The 20,835-nt window shown below is 33.5% G+C and overlaps 1 protein-coding gene across 7 annotated transcripts in view; it reads right to left on the reverse strand.

The window, feature by feature from the left end:
* Positions 1-1,081: 1,081 nt before the first annotated feature.
* fab1 (fab1 kinase) overlaps positions 1,082-20,835 on the reverse strand; it is a 114,787-nt gene continuing 95,033 nt past the window's right edge. For all 7 annotated transcript variants that reach the window (XM_067109043.1, XM_067109046.1, XM_067109045.1 and 4 more), the window contains 7 exons: positions 18,538-18,719; positions 17,652-17,823; positions 17,351-17,492; positions 15,670-15,801; positions 14,637-14,794; positions 11,414-11,615; positions 1,082-4,913 (listed from right to left, as the gene is read on the reverse strand). In XM_067109043.1, coding sequence (XP_066965144.1) covers positions 4,714-4,913; positions 11,414-11,615; positions 14,637-14,794; positions 15,670-15,801; positions 17,351-17,492; positions 17,652-17,823; positions 18,538-18,719 — 1,188 coding nt within the window. In that variant the 3' untranslated portion in view covers positions 1,082-4,713. The remainder of the gene's footprint in view (positions 4,914-11,413; positions 11,616-14,636; positions 14,795-15,669; positions 15,802-17,350; positions 17,493-17,651; positions 17,824-18,537; positions 18,720-20,835) is intronic.

A 20,835-nucleotide genomic window follows, 5' to 3' on the forward strand; every position in this document is an offset into this window, starting at 1 on the left:
GTCTGGAAGCTGTAACAGGAGGAAAACCTTGCAGTTGCACTCTGAAATAATTGTTAAGAGAGGGTGGATAGCAAGATGGAAGATAGGAATGGAAGTACAGTAAAAGCAATGAAAGGGGACGCTGCAAAGAACCTTTAGTAATGGCTAAAAATGCACCCCATGAGGTACACTGACGGTGCTACCCCCTTATGGGAGTTATTTCTATAAGGGGGCTGATTAATCCTGCACCATTTTACTTTTTTCATAACTGTCATACACTAGTTTAATCAATGCACTGATCTTGGGTTTTGACTAAAAGGGATGGCTTGAAGTTTTCTTTTTAAACAAGGTAAAAATTGGAAGAATACAGACTTAGTCCTTGGATACCTAGACCAGCGAAGACCAATGGAAAGAGGTGGGAAATAAAACCCAAACCAATACCAACTAAATTGCACTGCGCAGTGCATACATAAAGTAGTATCCTTCACACACACACCTCAACCACATACAGACACATGGAGGGGCAAGACTATTGCAGTAAGCACTTCAAAGGGAATATGACAACCAGACTTAACTTTACCTAACCTAACCTTTGACGCCATGCTCTTGTAAAGTCCCCGCTCAACGGGTTCTCTATGGTAGACATCCCGTTTTCTATGGTGCCTTCGCATGTGACCCAAGATCGAATGGTCGCAACCTTATCTTAGTGAATTATTTATTATCTATTCATTTGCCCTTGTACCATGTATGTGTGACAGTATTTTTATGTCCAACCAGTTATTGTTAATCATGATGTTTTCTGTATGTACCTGTCCTGTTTTGCAGAGAATTAGTTTGACCCCAGGTCACATGTAAAATTTTTGTACTCCCAGTCTCTGCGTATATGCAGACATCTGCATGCTGCTTTATAAGCGGGTCGCTTCAATAATAAACTAGCAGTACTTGTCTTCCTGCTCTTTCTTTAGCACCTCTCACACTCTAACCTGACTGAGAAGGGGGAGGGAGAGCCTTCGTTGGTCCTGGAATCCAGGCCCCCCTTAAGTCGTGACCCCTCACTGCATCCTACCCTAAAACACATTACACAGGGAAATAAAACAACATATTAATATCATTATATTGTCAAGAGATGCTTCGTACAAGGAAAGTGTACTTCACAAAATAAATACATAGTACTTTGGTTAAGCCTATCACAGAGCAAAATATCTGAGGTTTCATTACATGCAGGGAATTTTTACTCAGCAAATAAATTTAAAATACAATTTTTCCATACATTTAAATTCAAGGTATGTGAAATGTCCAAATGCTGTTCTCTTGCCATTTTCACTTTGGTAAGTACATATTATTAGTTAATACTAATAGTGTTAAAGGTGTTTACAAAAGCAAAGACAAGGATTAGAAAGCTATCATGCAAACCTTCTTCACTAGGAATTGAATATCCTGATAATGTTATTACCATTTACACAGTGTTATTATTGAGTAGATTAACCCGACCAATAACTTTAAACAGAAAATTTATATTTTCACTGTAATTCCTAAATTTTTCTATATGGACAGTCCTTTTCATCTAAAATCAACTACTGACACATTAAACTACTGGTAACAATGATATAAAACCTTATGTTCACATCAAGAGCCAAATCATTCAACATGCAAAATTTTAATTTTTTTATTTTTCAAATGCACGAAACCCAAAATGACAAGTCAGAACCATCTGAACCACTAGGTGACAATTTAATCAAACTATGCATCACAACAGAAAAATTTGTGAAATTCATATACTTAACTTCATTGGAGTACTGTAATAGAATATCTAAGAAATAATTCCATTACACATCCTATGCTGTATTTACTACAAAAAAAAGATTTCAACCTTTACACATTTTTTCTCCAAAAGGTTATAAAGACTGCTATATAGGAGAACTTGGTTGATCACACTGTGCTCTAGAATTTTTTTAGAATTGTTTCACTGCAATATATAAAAGCTTTCACATCATTCTGATCAAAAGTGCACAAAATGCAACAAAGTCAAAAACCAAAAATCTAACATGAGTTCTCCAAGTTGATTTTTGACTACTTGACAATCAATTGACCACCTGGGTGAAGAAGTACAAAGGATACTCTACATAACTAAATCACTATGATCAAATAAAATTAAAAAGCAATTTTGACTAGAGTAAAAACTAATTTATGATTAGAGAGAATCCTGAAAATAACAATCAAGATCCCAGTAAAGCTAAAAAAATCATAATCATGCTTTAAAGGACTCCATTTACGCTGCAAAGGATGGTACCTATAAAAAATGAATCCCTCAGTGTAAAACTACTTGGGTTTATCAATCTCTCTTGACATTACTTTTACTTAAAAAATGATACACAGAAATCTTTACAAAGTTTTATAAATAAAGAATCTGAAATAACAATTACAAAAGGCTAATACAGTTCCACATATCACATCGCTTACCTGGTCAGCATCTATAATTATAACTTAAAAAATAAATTTAAAAACTACTTTCAGGTCATGTTAAACACTAAATGGAAACATGACAATATAAACATGCATATCAATACAGTACACATACCATACGGACGAATTATTCAAAACTCTATTCCATATAAAACAGATCTAAGGTCACTGTCCTATATTTTGTAGGGGATAAAATATGGAGCTCTCAATACCATGTCACAAACTTTCACCCATTTTCTTAATTGTATTTTCCTTAACAACTAATTAAGGCTAGCACAATGTAATTAGAAACCTGTTTACAAATGGCTAATTCATTTTCCAAAGGAATATAAGCATTTCCAAATGTGGGGAAAAAATAAACTGGTGCAACTGAGTAAGCAATCACAGCAGGCTCTGAAGTGTCAGAACAGAAAAATCCTTCATACTTTCTTTAATATGATACAGTTACCTTTAAACAGTTGGGGATGCTCCATTCCCTAGTTCAAGAATTCCCTTTGTTTAGCATTTATACTCACTGCAATAAAAAAAAAACTCTGCTACTTGATACAGTTTCTTGATCAAAGGGCATCCAGTGATCCAGAACATACCCACTCCTTATTACGTCATGAATGAAAATGAGTTCTACTTTGGTAAAGGTGGATGTAAACCCAATGGGACGGATGCCTAAACTCCATTAATGTCATACCACCTAAATAAATGATGTAAAGTAATTGCTGTATGAAAAATCCCCAAAACTCTTGCTTAGAAATTTAGGTTTTATATTTCATAAACTTACCTTCTGTTAGGGAGATATGTTGGAGATATGTTTGAACCTTCATAACCAACTTTCCATTTTGTCACTCTTCACTAAAACTAATTTGAGGATTATGGAAATACTGTTTTAGGATTGATTCCTAGGACTAACAAGCTCAAAGACATAAATGCAGATCTTCCAATGGACATAAACATTAATTCACAACATGTGGATTATTCACACATTCAGCTTACGATCTTCAACTACATTTAATTGAGAAATTTGTCAGTACAGCACATCTCAAACTGATAGTCAGTAGATACAAACCCATTTTGACTTCTTATGTTATACTGAATATATCCAGAAAGACAGCCAGATCTAGCAGTCTGCTGCCTACAGACAGACTGCCATTTTTTAAGAAAATGTGCTCAGTACAGCAAAGACCCCCCCCCCTCCTAATATCAAAAGATTCCAAAAGGTGTACATTACCATCCACAAAATAATCATTAGGCATGAGTATGACTATTTACTGAATCCTCTGCTTATTCCAGTACAGTATTTCTATTCTCAGCTGAACTTCAAAGCTTAGTAAAATAGGTAATAAAAAATACCTTGAATATGAAAAAAGTGCTTTGGCTATAAGAAATCCAGACAGCAATTTTTTTATGTATACATATGGTGTCTGAATCCATTACAGTACTGCCTTTCCATTCATAATACAGTAATGAATTGGCTGTAATGTTACAAAAGAGTATGCTTAGTGAGTGGAAGGTAATTATTACTGAGCAGTTATGAGGAGTTAGAGGTAATCAAGGAAACATGCAATTGCTTTCTCTCAAAAAGCACTCTCCTCAATTTTATAATGTCACTTCACCTGAAATTCTCTGAAAATTTGCAACTCAAAACTTTATCATGAATTTCCTTACTTCTGAGAAATAAATCCAACAAAGCAATTGCAAAGCAGATCTTCCATCAAAGCATTTGGTGTACATGCAAAATGCACCACCAGTAATCTGGAATAACCTAAGCACACAGAATAACAAACATGAAATTTCTGTACTATATTATAGCACTATTCCTCATTTTTTACAACAAACTAAATTTATTGGTCTGCATTAATCAAATTAATCTTTGTATTGTACTCTGTAAAACCTGATTTCCTTTATGCTACTACATAAAAAAATCTATAAAAAGAGTCATGCATTCATCCACTCTATATGCTCACAAAATCATGGGCAAAACCATCTGTAAAATACTATAATTATAAATAATCACAGTAAACAGTCAATTCTGTAGTACTGAAATTATTTCTAAGCTTAATCAGATTAACAAAGTTACAGATTGGATATCAAAAGTAAATTTGACTTCAATATTGATTCTTCCTTAGAAATTAAATCATTAAAATAAACTCATATCACACTGTAAAACTTTCATCAAATGGTACTGTTCCTCAATAATAACTAACTAGTGTACTTTCCTTTTATTACAATAATTTGTGCAGGAAAACTGCTTTGTGTCGTTATGAAGATTTTAGTTCTTTAGGGATCTATGCCATGACCCAAGCCTGTCCATCTATCAGGCGTTAGAAGAAAGTAACGATCCATAGCATGGCAAAATCTGGTGCGATAAATTTCTGGTGAAACCACCGTTGGCAATTTACCTGCTCCACCGCCTCCAAGCATACTCCCTTTGAATATTGTTTCCAATTTCTTATCCCAAGTAAATGTTCTGATGTAATCTGAGGGACAAGGAAAAATTTGTGAATTCCATATCTATGAATAACATTACAAAAAAGCCTGAGAAAGTTTACATTCAAAGATCTCTTAACATATCAAACTACTGTATGATAAAAAAATAAATTTTTAATGGTTAATTGCTGAAGAGCCAAGTGTAAACTCTATCAGCTGGTAGATGAAATATATTCCATAAAAAGTAAAATACCGTACATTACATGCAGTTATGCATAGATATAAATTGCTACAAAAATTGCCTTCCTTGAAGGAATACAAATTTCAGTGTACTTTACAGTATATGTTAAATACTCCCTTAAATAAGTAGTCTTGGTGCACTTAATATATTAAGTACTCCTTTAAATTAGTAGTCAACGTACTTTATATGTTAAGTATTCCTTTGAACTGTCTCAATGAATTTTATTATCATGGTAGAGAGAGAAAGAGAGAGAGGTTGATTTATGCCAAGTTTACAACCTTACAATATACAGTGAACATAAAACTTAACTCTCTGATGATAAGAGTGGATATCAAGAGAATGAAGAGACAATATGCAAAAAGATGATCCCTTCTAGCTTCTTCCAAGACAACTCTATTATCCTAAAACCTTGTGGCATAAAGAAAGCACTGCGACACAACATGGGGAGAGTCACAGCAGCTATTACCTACCCTTTCTATTCACAGCCTTTTCAGCATTGCCTATTGCTGCAGTTTTCTTAAGGCGACTATAAGTGCATAGCCTGGGAGGTATAAGCATTTAAGTCTTCCTAAGTTCAGCATACATAAGACAAGCCACTTTACTAATATGTTTGAAGTTAATACTCTCCTTACGCCTTTTTCAACAAATCAAGGATACTCTGAAGCTCAAAACTTTGAATAACAAGATATATGCAAACTTGGAAAGACCTTGTATGGTATTATCCTTTGCCATTTTATGCAAACCATATCCTGCCATCACATTCAGTTCTCTATTATATTGTTTAATAAAACAGCATTACTGTTCTATACAGCCTATCTTATTTCCAGGCCTTTATACTTATTATTTTTTACCCAAACTGACAATGTTCTTAATATAATAAAATTCCTCAACACTCTTAAAACCTTCAAAATCTATAATAAGGCAGTCAAGCCATAACTCCTTCAGACAATTCCTAGTTGCTGTAAAAATCTGACCATACTAAGAGAAGGAAGTCAATTATGCTGCAACTGTTACAGCCTTCTAAAAGTGATGAAATATTAAGAATTCTTTGCCAGTCAAAATCTGACTCACCATTTGATGTACCTTACAATTTTGGTGGCTCTTGAATGCTCTAATGACACTCTTGTCTAAATGTAGGGCCAATGATGATATGTTGCAGGGAATAAAGACAACTTACGGTATTAGGTAGTTTAACCAGACCACCAAGTCAAAACGTTTTACTCATAGGGCTGGCCCAAAGGGTTTGTCCTTTATGCTAAAATTTAAAATTTTATTAAATAGGTTCAAGTTCTTAAAATCAGTCTGATAATTGCTGGTCAAAAATAATGAAGATTCTGACAAAAATATCCTCAACTGATTCTCTTCATAAATTTGACATTAACTGTTGGTTGAAGTTTGGACATTCACAAACTGTGCTTGAACTCTCAGTCATGACCTGCATTCTCTGCATGCAAGGACTGGCTCAAGAGGGTTATTCATTAAATGTGCATGGATCAAAAATTCAAATGCAAGATAGAATTACTTAATAATGGTGCTTTTTTTTTTTTTTTTTGAAGAATGCCATAATCCAATGATGGGTTATTAACAGATTCATTATCCCATACAAATCAACCATATAGTGCAGATGATACATTTAAAAGATGTTAAAAGGTCATCAGTAGGAATGACTGTTTTTTACTTAATCACAAATTACCACTTAAGCTTTTTACTGGCATCTTTGTTTCCCTTTATGCCCACATGGACAGGGTACAATATACTTCAACATTTACATTTTACCTTTTGAGAGCTCAAGTTTTCTTTCATAACACGCCACTAAATACTGCGCTTGAAATCATAAATGCAGAGAAGAATAACACAGACTCTATAGGATGAAACCTAGATATCTTAAAAATAAAATCTTTTGAGGATTTGGGGGAGGGGGTGGTCGAAACCTGTCTGTGCCAGAACATTTACCCTTCACTGACTGAGCAAAAGTTCTTAGCAAAAATTTTCTTTGATTGGTTGGTGTAACATTATACCTCCATTAATGAATCTGGTGTCATTTTAAAGCTAAAGAATTGCAATTTATTGCAATATGTCTAAGAATGCCAAAACAAAAATAAAATATTGATATCACAAGTAAAGTCAGCCATAACTGAAAAATTTTTTCTACTTTTAAAAAGAAATTTATGATAAATCAGAGAAACGAGATATCCAATTGTGTTTAAACAGCTTAAAAATATAAATTGCTTTTCCATTGGTATGAAATTCATTACTATTTGAGCCACATGTGATACCACAAAGCACATTCAAACAAATGTAAAATAAACAATATTCACTAGTGTCTCTAACAACAAGAAGCATCACTACATTCCCTATTCAAACTTAGTTTTTATGATGTTTTTTAATGATTTAAGACAAATTTATTAAAAAATTACTTTTCAATGATGACCATAATCATCAGAATCTCAAGATACTGAAAAATGGATGAATATAATTGTCGTCAGAATACCAAAGGGATAGTATGCATGTTCAATTCTATACTGTATTTCCTTAAAGACAAGTCCACCTTATCTATAAGGAAGTCTTGCACATTTGTATACTTTATCTCTTTTCCTGGATCCATGTTAAAGCAATCACCACAACTTGCCCCTCTAATAAGCTTTATGTGAAGACAGATCTTATTCAGAACCTGAAAGCTATACAGTGCACGGCTTAGGATTTAGATGATTTTCTGTCAAGCCTCCCAAGATCTTGCTGACTTACAGATTAACCCTCTCGCCCCAAAAGCACGTACCTTTAACCCACAACCACGTACGCATACGTGTTCTATAGTTATGCATGAGTAACTAGCCATTACACAAATTTTTCATTTCATAACTGTTTTCTTATTTCATATATATATACTGTATATATATATATATATATATATATATATATATATATATATATATATATATATATATATATATATATATATATATATATATATATATATATATATATAATATATATATATATATATATATATATATATATATATATGTTTGAATGTTTTTAGATTTGATTTAGATATATGATTTATATGGAGGGATTACTATATATATATATATTATTTATATATATATATATGTATATATATATATATATATATATATATATGTGTGTGTATATGTGTGTGTTTGAATGTTTTTAGTTTGATTTAGATGGTGATTTTATGGAGGAGACTGTAGAGAGTGCATTTCCCAGAGTTCTGTGTGTGTGTGTGTGTGTGTGTGTGTGTGTGTGTGTGTGTGTGTGTGAGAGAGAGAGAGAGAGAGAGAGAGAGAGAGAGAGAGAGAGAGAGAGAGAGAGAGAGAGAGAGAGAGAGTTTTATGAAACCTAAGTTGAGAGAGAGAGAGAGCGTAATTGTTGACTAGTCATTTGGCTGTTCAGGAGTTGGTCATTTGTTTGGGTGTGACTGCGTGTCCGTTTGTCTTCGCCTGAGTGTTGTGTAATTGGGGGTCAGTCTTTAGTCAGAGCTAGTGCCAGTCAGTGGTTTCGTGTTGGACAGTTTTTTGTATGTTTTTCCGAGAGTTGTTAGTTTTTCGTGTTGTGTTTATGGTTGTTTGCGACTGTGGTTATTACAACGGCTTCATCTACCTCCCAGCAGCCGAGCCTCGTCTTGAGTCTGAAGTGCAAGTGAGTGTGTATGTTTTTTATTTTTGTGTTTTTTGGGTTTTTGTGTAAGCCTGCCACAATTTCAAATTGAGTAACAGGTGGGTGCGGTTAAAAATTTTTTTCTCCACTTTTTCTTGTAATTACCAATGTTTTTATATGATTGTAAAGCTAAAGATTTGGGCTTTACAACAAAAATATATTCAAATGTGTTTGTGCAGCATCTTACTTACTACAGTCAATTATTTTACGTTTATTTGCTTTTTCTTCTTTTTTTTATCTTCCCTCTCAATGCAAGGGCATCTAGACATCTCACAGGCCATTTTTTATGCTCACCTAGTAACTTACAATATTTTACCTTCACAATGACAGCAAAATCACCCGTATTACTGGAAAAATAACCGTGTGGTAAGGATTTGAAAAAAATTTCTACACAGCGTGTTTTCAGCCACACCTGCAGCTAAACTTGACTTTTCATATACGTACGCTTGACAATATTTTTCTCCACTTTATTTTCTCATAATTACCAAAGTTTTTATACTATTGTAAAGCTAAAGACTTGAGCTTTACAACAAAATTATATTCAAATGTGTTTGTGCAACATCTTATTTACTACAGTCAATTATTTTACGTTTATTCGCTTTTTTTTTTTTTTTTTTATCTTCCCTCTCAATGCAAGGGCATTTAAACATCTCATAGGCCATTTTGGATGCTTGCCCAGTCATTAACAATCATTTAGCTTCCCAATGACAGCAAAGTCACCCAAATTACTCGAAAAATGACCGGATGGTGAGGATTTGAAAAAAACTTTTGCGATCGCTGGTTTGCACTACTCCCACTAAAGAAAATTTTGCTTTCGATAATTTTACTTATCCCATTTTTTTCTGTTTCATTCCATCTAAATACAAAGTTACATATACCGTTTTGTAGCTAAATAATTGCTCTATACAATGGTAAAATATGAAATTCCTGTGTTGTGTAGCCTTGGTGCTATATCTCAATATATACGACAAAAGAAAAAAATTTCGTATCGGCAAAGTTCACCAAATGATAAAGGCTATTTACACAGATTTTTTTATCTTTTATGCGTGCATCGTAAAATTCAGTCATTTTTTAAAAGAACGTGACCAACCTGACCTCTTTCTGACAAAAATTAAGTCCGCCACCGCGATTTGCAAAAAATATTACAAAATGCGTTTGCAATCCAAAATAGTCCGAGGGTAAGGCTTCCCAAATTGCCATATATGGCGGGGGTGAGAGGGTTAAGAATCAAGGATGCTTTAACTCTGTCATCTCATCTGTCTATATACAAAAGGTTTCTCAATAGTAAGACTAGAAAAACAAACAGTAATTATGCAATAATCGACCTGCTTTATGAACACATTTGCTAATTAAATTTACCTATCCCTAATTCACAGCCAAAATCCTATCATTCAGCTTGTCACTCACATCTGACAATGATTTCTTAAATATACAGGCAGTCCCCGGTTTACGACAGGTCCGGCTTCCGAAGCCAAATATATTCGAGAAATTATTTCCGGTTTACGACATGTCAGGGTTATGACATGTCGATCCGATCCGACGGAAGAAATATGGCTCCAAAACAGCAGAATAATAAAAATTTTGAGTTTTTTTTATGAAAAACTCAATAAAAATGCAGTTTACATCATTTTCAATACACCCAAAGCATTAAAAGTAAGGTTTTCTTAGGATTTTTGACAATTTTCGACAATTTTTCGGTTTATGACGATTTTTGGTTTATGACGCGGCATAAAAACGGAACCCCCATCGTAAACCAGGGACTGCCTGTACTGGCACTTTCACCATCATGAACACTTCTCTAGTAAAATGTAAATCAAACAAAATACATACACAAGAAAATCACAACACCAAAACTTCCACTATAAACAAAACAAGCCAAATAAAGATTACCTCCTTTTCTCATCTCATGATCTATAAAAACTGCTCTAATGCACAACTGAGCATGTACCTTCAACTAATGGAACCAATCAGGTACATGTAATTAGAGTCCCATACAGAATGAAATAAGCTGCATGATTTTTCACATGAATACCCAATCAAAGAATCAGAATCTTGTACGTGACAAAAACGACTATACAGTATAGGGCTAATACATATCAATAACCACACATGGGTTAATGTTTAAACAACAAAATCAGTAATGCTCATCCAGACAAGAGATAAACTGTACACTGGATTAAAACTTCAGTGACAATTTATACCATCACCAGTTATGATTTGACACCACAACGATACTAATCTTTAGTAATATAAGATGACTGTAACAGTATCTAGTGCCTCTGTCAAGTAGTATAGGGAAGATGAAATGAGATTAACACCTTTGATAAGGCAGTGACATAAAAAGTCAAAACGAGAAAAAGGGCTAAACTAGTAAACCTCAATGGCCAAGTGTCTAACTCTCTATGAGGTATCTGCCAAGACTGGTGTACATGGAAGAGTAATCCAAGTTTTTTCTAAATAATCAGCGTGAGAGAGTGAGTTATCATTATCTTCAATACGGGTGAAATGGTATCCCTTCATTTTTTACTGAAATAAACCTCTGGTAATTAAACATACTTAAAATTAATTTCATTTATAGATCAGTTATTTATTGTTAGTACTTCCTTATGTAAAACCAGAATTATCACTTACCTATAATACCTATAATAAGCTGGTTGGTGACACTATCAATCCCAACCAGAAGAGAATAATCCATAATAAGTTGCTGAGAAAGAAACACTGTATCAGCAGCAATAGCCCTACTGAGGACAGTTTTACTGTGGGGTCTGACATACAAGGGTGACGAGCATGCCATTCTCACCAGGTTTTCGTCCAACAGCACCAATTCGGATTCCTGTAAGCATTTTTCAAAAAGTTAATTGACAATTCCATATATTAATTGGAAAACCTGGGTTCATGTATAACTATGGGGCAAAGTTGAAAGGTGAGAAAGATACAAGAATAAAAGCAGAAGGAATAAAAGATTAAGCATACATATTGTAATTTGTAAAAATTGTTACTACTGTACATAGTATGTTAACAAAAAAAAAATTACATTTCTAGACTTGTTCCTCAAAAGAAGAAAAAAATTTTATACATGGTAAAGCTGAAGAAGTTGGAAAAACTATGCTGGAAGACACCAAAATGGAAAGAATGAAAAGTAAAAGGCAAAGTGTAATACAGCTTGGGGTTGAAGAGATTCTGCAAATAACCTTCCATACCATCTACAATGTAGACACAAGGCACAATTAGTATTACACTATGGGGTGTTTGTATTAAAAGTAATCAGAAAAGAGAACAGTAAATAAGGCCAGTGTTCATGTGTGAGGCAAAATACTGGTACTGAAAAGATGAAAGGACACATTAATTGAGCAGATGTCAAAATGTTATGAAGAGGTGATATAATACTATTAACCCTTAAACGCCTGTTGAACGTAGCAAACGTCGACTAAAATTATCTGTTGAATGCCGAGTGGATGTAGCAAACGTCGACTACAAAAAATTTCAACCTTCGGTCAACTTTGACTCGACTGAAATGGTCGAAAAACGCAATTGTAAGCTAAAACTCTTACATTCTAGTAATATTCAATCATGTACCTTCATTTTGCAACAGATTGGAAGTCTCTAGCACAATATTTCGATCTATGGTGAATTTTTGAAAAAACTTTTTCTTACGCCCCGCTGTAAACTCGACCGAAAATTTCAGAAATTCTTTCGTCATTTTGTCGTAATTTTTGCACTGTTCTATATTAGCCGTTACATAAAGTTTTATATATGAAAATGTGTGCAATTTCATGTACAATACAACAGAAAATAACTCATGGTTGTAGCTTTCATCAGTTTTGAAATATTTTCATATAAATCACGATAACTGTCAAAATTTCAACCTTCGGTCAACTTTGACTCGACCGAAATGGTCAAAAACGCAATTGTAAGCTAAAACTCTTACATTCTAGTAATATTCAATCATTTACCTTCATTTTGCAACCAATTGGAAGTCTCTAGCACAATATTTCGATTTATGGTGAATTTTTGAAAAAACTTTTTCTTTACATCCGCCAGAAATTCTTTCATCACGTTGTCGTACTGTTTGCACTGTTTTATATTAGTCGTTACATAAAGTTTTATATATGGAAATGTGCGCAGTTTCATGTAGAATACAACAGAAAATAACTCATGGTTGTAGCTTTTATCAGTTTTGAAATATTTTCATATAAATCATGATAACTGCCAAAATTTCAAGCTTTAATCAACTTTAACTCAACCGAAATGGTCAAAAAACGCAATTATAAGCTAAAACTCTTACATTCTAGTAATATTCAATCATGTACCTTCATTTTGCAACAAACTGGAAGTCTCTAGCACAATATTTCGATTTATGGTGAATTTCTGAAAAAAATTTTTTCCTTACGCCGTCTGCATGTAACTCAGCCAACATCTCAGAAATTCTTTTGTCATGTTGTCGTAATGTTTACATCGTTTTACATTAGTCGTTACATAAATTTTTATATATGAAAATGTGTGCAATTTCATGTAGAATACAACAGAAATTAGCTCATGGTTGTAGCTTTTATCACTTTTGAAATATTTTCACATAAATCACGATAACTGCCAAAATTTCAACCTTCAGTCAACTTTAACTCGACCGAAATGGTAAAAAACGCAATTTTAAGCTAAAACTCTTACATTCTAGTAATATTCAATCGTTTACCTTCATTTTGCAATAAATTGGAAGTCTCTAGCACAATATTTCGATTTATGGTGAATTTTTAAAAAACATTTTCCTTACGTCTGCGCTGTAACTCGGCGAACATCTCAGAAATTCTTTCGTCTCGTTGTCGTAATATTTGCACTGTTTTATATTAGTCGATACATAAAGTTTTATGTATGAAAATGTGCGCAATTTCATTTACAATACAACAAAAAATAACTCATGGTTGTAGCTTTTATCAGTTTTTAAATATTTTCATATAAATCACGATAAATAGAAAAAATTCGACTTTCGGTCAACTTTAACTCGACCGAAATGGTCGAAAACTGCAATTGTAAGCTAAAACACTTACAGTCTAGTAATATTCAATCAATTAGCTTCATTTTTCAACAAACAGGAAGTCTCTAGCACAATATTTCGATTTATGGTGAATTTTTGAAAAAAATTTTTACGTCCACACGTTACGAATTCATGCATCATTTTGTGATAATATTTTCTCTGTGTTGCTTTGATCGTTTTAAAATTTGTTATATACCAAAATCATCGCAATTTAGTGTACAATACAACTAAAAAAAATTAAGTCATTAGCTTTAACCGTTTTGCTTACAGCGCGATTTGTATACAATTATATACGAGTTTTTTTTTTTTTCGCTGTCATATATTCCAATATTTATATATGATAATGATTTTTTTTCATTTCTGATGGTTGCATACTAAACTTCAGGCAATGACAAAAAAAATGAGCCAAAAATGAACTCTTAATCTTAAAAACTAAGCATGCTGTGATTTTTTGAAAAAACTTTTTTCCACTTCGGCTAACTCACCGAACGCCGCCGGCATACGGGAGACGTTTTTGTAAATAGGGCTTCGGCGTTAAAGGGTTAACATGGAGTCAAATACGACAAACAGAGAGCACTTCACAAAAAAAAAAAAAATTATTCCACCAAAGTATGGGGACGAAAACCAGCAAATATTAAAACAGGAAAATTTGGGATGACTGGAATATGATAATTATAAAGAGAACAATCAAAGAGGGGTCTCTGTTAGTTAAGAAAGAAAACAAAAGATGCCATGAGAAAAGGATACCCTAAGAAGACACAGGAGAAAAATGACAATGATACTACATTCTGCTCCAAGGAATCCATAACTTTTACAAGTACATACCTCTTTACCAGAGGTATTCACCAGTCTGTTTCTAATAGATCCTTTCAAATCAAACTTGTGGGTAATATTTCGTTGATAAAACAAGTTCTCCATTATTAGTACGTCCATCCGCTGTGCTTTGTTTGTTGTTGCATTTCTGTATCCAATCCTATACACACCTGTTAGGAACAAATAACTGACTGTTAATTAACACCCAAAAATATCCAAGAAAAATATATTTCCCATGCCACAAACTTTGCAAAAAAGTTTTTTTAATTGGTTGCATAATCTGTCATCATGTTTTACACAATAACATCTTCAAAAGAAAGCAGGTTATATGCACATAAAGAACTTATCACTGTAATATAAGTGCTTGGTAAATTTTCAAGATCTCTACATATGAACAAGACAGCTATTTCCATTAAACATCCACCTGCAGTGTGAAATGCTATCAAGTCCTGCAATATCAACATTTGAGCATAACTTAAAAGTTATAAATATCAACAGATAAAATCCTCTCAACTGTTACTGATATTTATTTTGCAAATAGTAACATCTTCAAGGAAAGCAGGTTATATGCTCATAAAGAGCTTATCACTGTAATATAAGTGCTTGGTAAATTTTCAAGATCTCTACGTATGAGCAAGACAGCTATTTCCATTAAACATCCAACCACAGTGTGAAATACTATCAAGTCCTGCAATATCAACATTTGAGCATAACTTAAAAGTTATAAATATCAACAGGTAAAATCTTCTCAACTGTTACTGATATTTGCTTTGCAAACTGTAATTCTGATAAAATTTTACAACAGAACTCACATCAGAAGCATTACAGTAATACATTTACAAAATTTACAAAATACCTATACTGTATAGAAAGAAATCAGAAACCAGAAACATTTATATCTGCTGGACACTGAAAGCATTAAATAATGTGAAAAATCTTGGCTGGATAAATTATACCATACCAATTTTAGCACAAAAATGAATTACACGAGAGAGAAAGTTCTCTCCTTTATTTTTAATATTTTGCATTACTACGTATAACTCACCTACGATCCTTGTAAGAATAGTTGGCTGCTGTTCTTTTTCACAATTGACAATATAATGAATATAAGCAGGACCAAAGTCAAGGAATGAGCTCATTTCGAAGCGAGACATTTCCTTCAATATAAAACGGTCATCTGAAAGTGTAAAAAGGATCAATTTATTTCATTTTGCAATAAAATATTTTAACCACATATAGCAATCTGTAAGTTAATTTTCATTTACCACAAACACTGTGAAAAAATTAGTCTAACAAATCCATTGAAAAAGATAAATAACCAAGTAAGACTATACTCAAACTAGATGCCTCTTTTCAAAAATGGAAATATTGTACAAATACAGAATATATCTAGTAATTACGGTGCAAATTTTAGCCTTTTTTTATTATTACCAGGCTTTCTTCAGATATACTAAAGAATAAATAAAATATGTAATATGTAGTGGTACAACTTAACAGACATTAGACGAATAGATTTTGTTACTTAATGGATGCCACCAAGTCTAAAAAAATAAAAATATTTTGTACTTATTAGAGTAATCAGTAAGTAGGCTACGGTTATCAGATGGTAGACCAAATGCATCCAAGTGGAATACCTCTCATACTTTCTGGAATAACCCAAGAGTACACAAGAGGTATCGGGTGGTAAACAAATACACACAACCAACACTTTCCAGTTTGAGCCTGTGAGTGTGGGTCCTTTGCTTCCATGGTAAGTGGCTCATCATGCCTCACTGTTTTATCACTTCAGTCATTCACTTTTTAGTCTGTGTAAATGTGTTCGTCTATAATACATATGCATCGCATTAGGAAAAAGTATGCATTTACCATGCTCCCCTCTCTCTCTCTCTCTCTCTCTCTCTCTCTCTCTCTCTCTCTCTCTCTCTCTCTCTCTCTCATAGTATTTCTATTAACATTTACATACCAACCACACTGCAGTAATATATTGTACATCATACTGTAATGGTAAATGTATTTTTCAGTACATAGTCTGCATGTATGCAGGGTATATGGCGATGTATGCATTTTTTTTTATACAGTGTGTTTGCTTACATTCTCTATCTCTTTCTCTCTCTCTCTCTTATGTAGTATTTCTATTAACATTTACTTGATACAATACAGTACTATACTGTACATAATACAGTACAGTAAGGCACTGTAATGGTAAATATATCTTTCAGTATGTATGTGTGCACGTGTAAAGTGTATATGCAAACATATGCATTGTCTGAGAGTACTACACACTTACAATGTATTTGCTTACCTCTCTCTTTTGTTGTCAAATTTTTTGTCATAAAAAATTTGGGTTTACTTATGTTTCAAATGAAATACTTGTTTTTTAAATGGTACGGTATAAGTTCTGTGTACAGTATTTACATATCTTGTAAGAATAATTTATTTTGCTGATATCTCTGAAACTTAATAATTTAATTAATATTTCAAACTGAATTATAATTGCAAATACCAGTTATAATAGGCTATTAGATACTTTATATGGAACTGCCCTACACTATAAGCTATGCAAGTTGACTCCAGGATCCTGTGTCATGTAGAATATATGCCAGACTTGGTTACTTAGCAGATTTTGTTGCTTACTGGAAAGAGAAAATCTCCAAGCTGTCTGTTAAGTTGAGTTGCCACTATGAACATTCAAATACTGAAAAGAAGAACTTTTAATAGGCTTTTACCGTGTGACTTGCAGAACACTGAGCCTGATTTCCCTCCTCGTGCTTCCCACTGAATACAACGACTCAATGAACGGATATACATGTCTTCGCCATAAGGGAAAATCTTCTTACGAAGTTGTCTAAAATGCTCAGCAAAGAATATCTAAAGAAACAAGAGTAGCAGTTTTAGTGTAGAGTGCATTGGTGATGTTATATTTCGGTAACAATTAGGGTGAAGATGCATCATTTCATTTTGCAAGATATTTCATTTATTTCTACATCAAGGTCATTTTGATTATTAAAAAAAAATACTGCATCTCACTTTGCAGTAAAACTTTGCATGCTGATCAAACCATTGTAGTTCTATATGGAAATCTTTTAAAGCTTTGCTCTTATCATCAGTGGCAGCAGATGAGATGCAGAAGTCAGAGTCCTCACTTCCTATACTTTCAGCACCACTATCAGATGGCAGAGGGGGATCCTTATCTCCACCCCTGTTAAAAAGAACACATAACTTGTCTTTCCACTCTACAATCACATGCAAGGAAAGCACATAACTGCAAAACTTATTAAATACTATAATACCCATGGCATGATACATGGCTTCTCACACTTCACTAAAATTTTCCATCTAGACTAGTACAGAACTTAGCACATTCTATTTGTATTCCTCATTTCCTCCCTGAGACATTCCAAGAAGTACCTTTGGTTTTGTCTATTTTTTTTCTTTACTGTACTCCTGGTCTCCTCATATATCTTGTTAACCTATATCCTAAAGCACAGTACTGTACTTTGTTTCTATAAGATTGATACAATATTCCTTATGTTAATCCAGTCCTCTGTGATTGCCTGCTCCTCCTAAGATATGGTTTCCAGAATTGAAATAATCTATTTCTACATTCAACTGCAAAGGCTTTTCGTTCATATTTAAGAAACGCTATAGTATTAAGTCTAGGTACTCTATCAGTTTTCCTGTGTTGATTTTAAATTCATGTTAATGAGCTAAAAGGGCAAACAGTTATAGAAAGTTTTAGAATCACTAGTACACTCACCCTCTGAAGCAGATATCTGACCAGACTTCATATAAATCATCACTTCTCAAATCCACAACTGTATTTCCTACACATACATTAACTTTACTTAAAACGCTAAATTATCTGGGAATGGTGTCTTATGTTATTCAGCATTCAGGTTGCAGTCAAACTTACCTGTTGTTACTGCCTTCTTTCTGTAAATCTCTAAGCCTCTTCTTAAGCACAGAAAGCTGACGGTCATACTCCTGTGATGCAAGGGCATGAGCTATGATGGATGAGGGTTCGTCTCCAAAGACAACCACAGGAATCTTCACTTCTGGCAGCAGAATATAATGTTCATTTGCTGGAAAGGGAGACTGAAAAAAAAGGCTATTTAATACGATGCAACTTTAAAGCTATAACAGCCAATGCAAATTTGGAATTTAAAATCATCAAAATACTGTCACACCTCAAAAGCACATAGATGTTAAAATTCAAAACCTTCAGTATTTTTATTACTTAGTTATTGAATATTAATTTTCTTTTACATAAAATGAAAATTTTTATAAAACCTTTTCATTATCGTAAAGCTGTCTAAGACACTTTAATCCCCCTTTAAAGCAAGAACAGCAGTCAGCAGTTAGTACTGTGCATGCATAGGCAGATCCAAAAGTCCTGGGCAGCTTTAAGTCTCAATTCATGCCATCTAATTGATGAGCTGTGAACAACTAGCAAGCCGGGAGTCAGCAACTCACATTTTATGTAACCAGTATATATGAAAAAATGTTCCCAAACAATTATATGTTACATCACATACCCACCAATCACAAGAGCCCTCATTTTCAGTCTATGTGTCCCTAGACAAATATATTCTCATGTCTTGAAGACTGACAAAGCAGAACTACTAAGAGCAACTTTTTACACAAGTGCACCTCTGATCCTCAAATAAGTATGTAGTAAATAATCTTTTCAGTGTTCATGAGTATAATATAGTCAACAAAACTCTGAAAACCTTGCCAGTTTTTGCTTCAGTGATTAAGCAGTCGTTAGGATTCATTTTAATACATAGTCGTTTTCTGGATATCAACAATAATCTGATTCCTTTCTTCACATTCTTTCCATAAAGTATATCATTAACCACCATCACTTAAAAGTTTTGTCTAGCTAGCTTTTTGTAAGGATCACCAGTGAATGAAACCAGATATAATACCCCGTAACACCACAAAAATCCATGTATGTACAGTACTTCATAAAAGCCAATGGTGCATAGTAAAATACATTAGTGAAGATGGTTCATTACTCCGGCCAGATAAGCACAGATGCCATCACAGCAAAGAGTAAGGGAGGAAGTAAAACTCGCTCAGCACAACTTGTACCTTACTAGGCAACCTAATCTTATGAGCAAAACCTGAAATTTGCAGCAAATTGAAACTTTCAATAAACTACCAACTACCCTACTGTTTTCTAACAAGCTAGCACTTGCTAACACCAATATAACCACTACTTCACAAACATATACAAGGAATGCAAACCTAACACTAGACTTGAAGCATAACAGCACCATTTACTCTTCTTATAATGAACAAAGAAGCCATTACATGTACTGGTATTCACATAAATTTCTTACCACACTACGAGTAAAATCCCCATGAGGGGCAAAACCACCCAATCTGGTTGTCACTCTTCCATCATCAGAAAACTGAGGAAAAAATTCACTATCACCTCAGTGTGTGTGGGTAAATTACATACAAATCACAGAAAATGAATGAAATGTGATATTAATAGAAGCAATCCTCAAAAATTATCACAGTTAGCTAAAAACATCTGGGGATTTCACAAGAGTAACATTCTCACAAAAGCACAAATAATGAGACTCTTGGATCCACCAATGTAAGCACTGAGCTACTATCTTTCTTTTAAAGAAAGAATGAACCATTTGAGATGATTTTGTTACCACAAAAGGGGCAAATTTTATGTGATAGGCATGTGATGAAAAAAATTAGAATATCCTCTCTCTCTCTCTCTCTGTCATATATTTTTAAGAAGCTCTTTCTACCTGAATGCCCTGACCTCTTAACTCTCATCTCTTCCCATCACATGTCCAAACCCTCTCAATCTTTGAGATCCCATGTCTTTTTTCCAGCCCCTTGAGGGCACATATCACCACCAACTCCTCATTTGTAATGCAGTGCTCTCCATGAAGCCTTAATATTCTACAGTCATAAGACTTCATAATCTTCTCCATTTTCCTTGCTAGTGCCCATTCTTCTGATGCATAAAGTAAAATAGGCCATATGTACCCATCAAATATCTTTGCTATCTTGACTAATTGGACATTTTCAATTACAAGAAAAAAAATTTTCATTCTGCTTTTAAATTAAAAGGAAAACAGCCAATTAAACCTGGAATGAGTAACACAACTAAGGCTAAACTATTTCTTGATGCTGATAACAATACTACAGGTATCAATAAATGGTATTGGAAAGAAACTTG

The sequence above is a fragment of the Macrobrachium rosenbergii genome, chromosome 9, assembly GCF_040412425.1.
Source record: "Macrobrachium rosenbergii isolate ZJJX-2024 chromosome 9, ASM4041242v1, whole genome shotgun sequence".
NCBI classification, from domain to species: Eukaryota; Metazoa; Arthropoda; class Malacostraca; order Decapoda; family Palaemonidae; genus Macrobrachium; species Macrobrachium rosenbergii.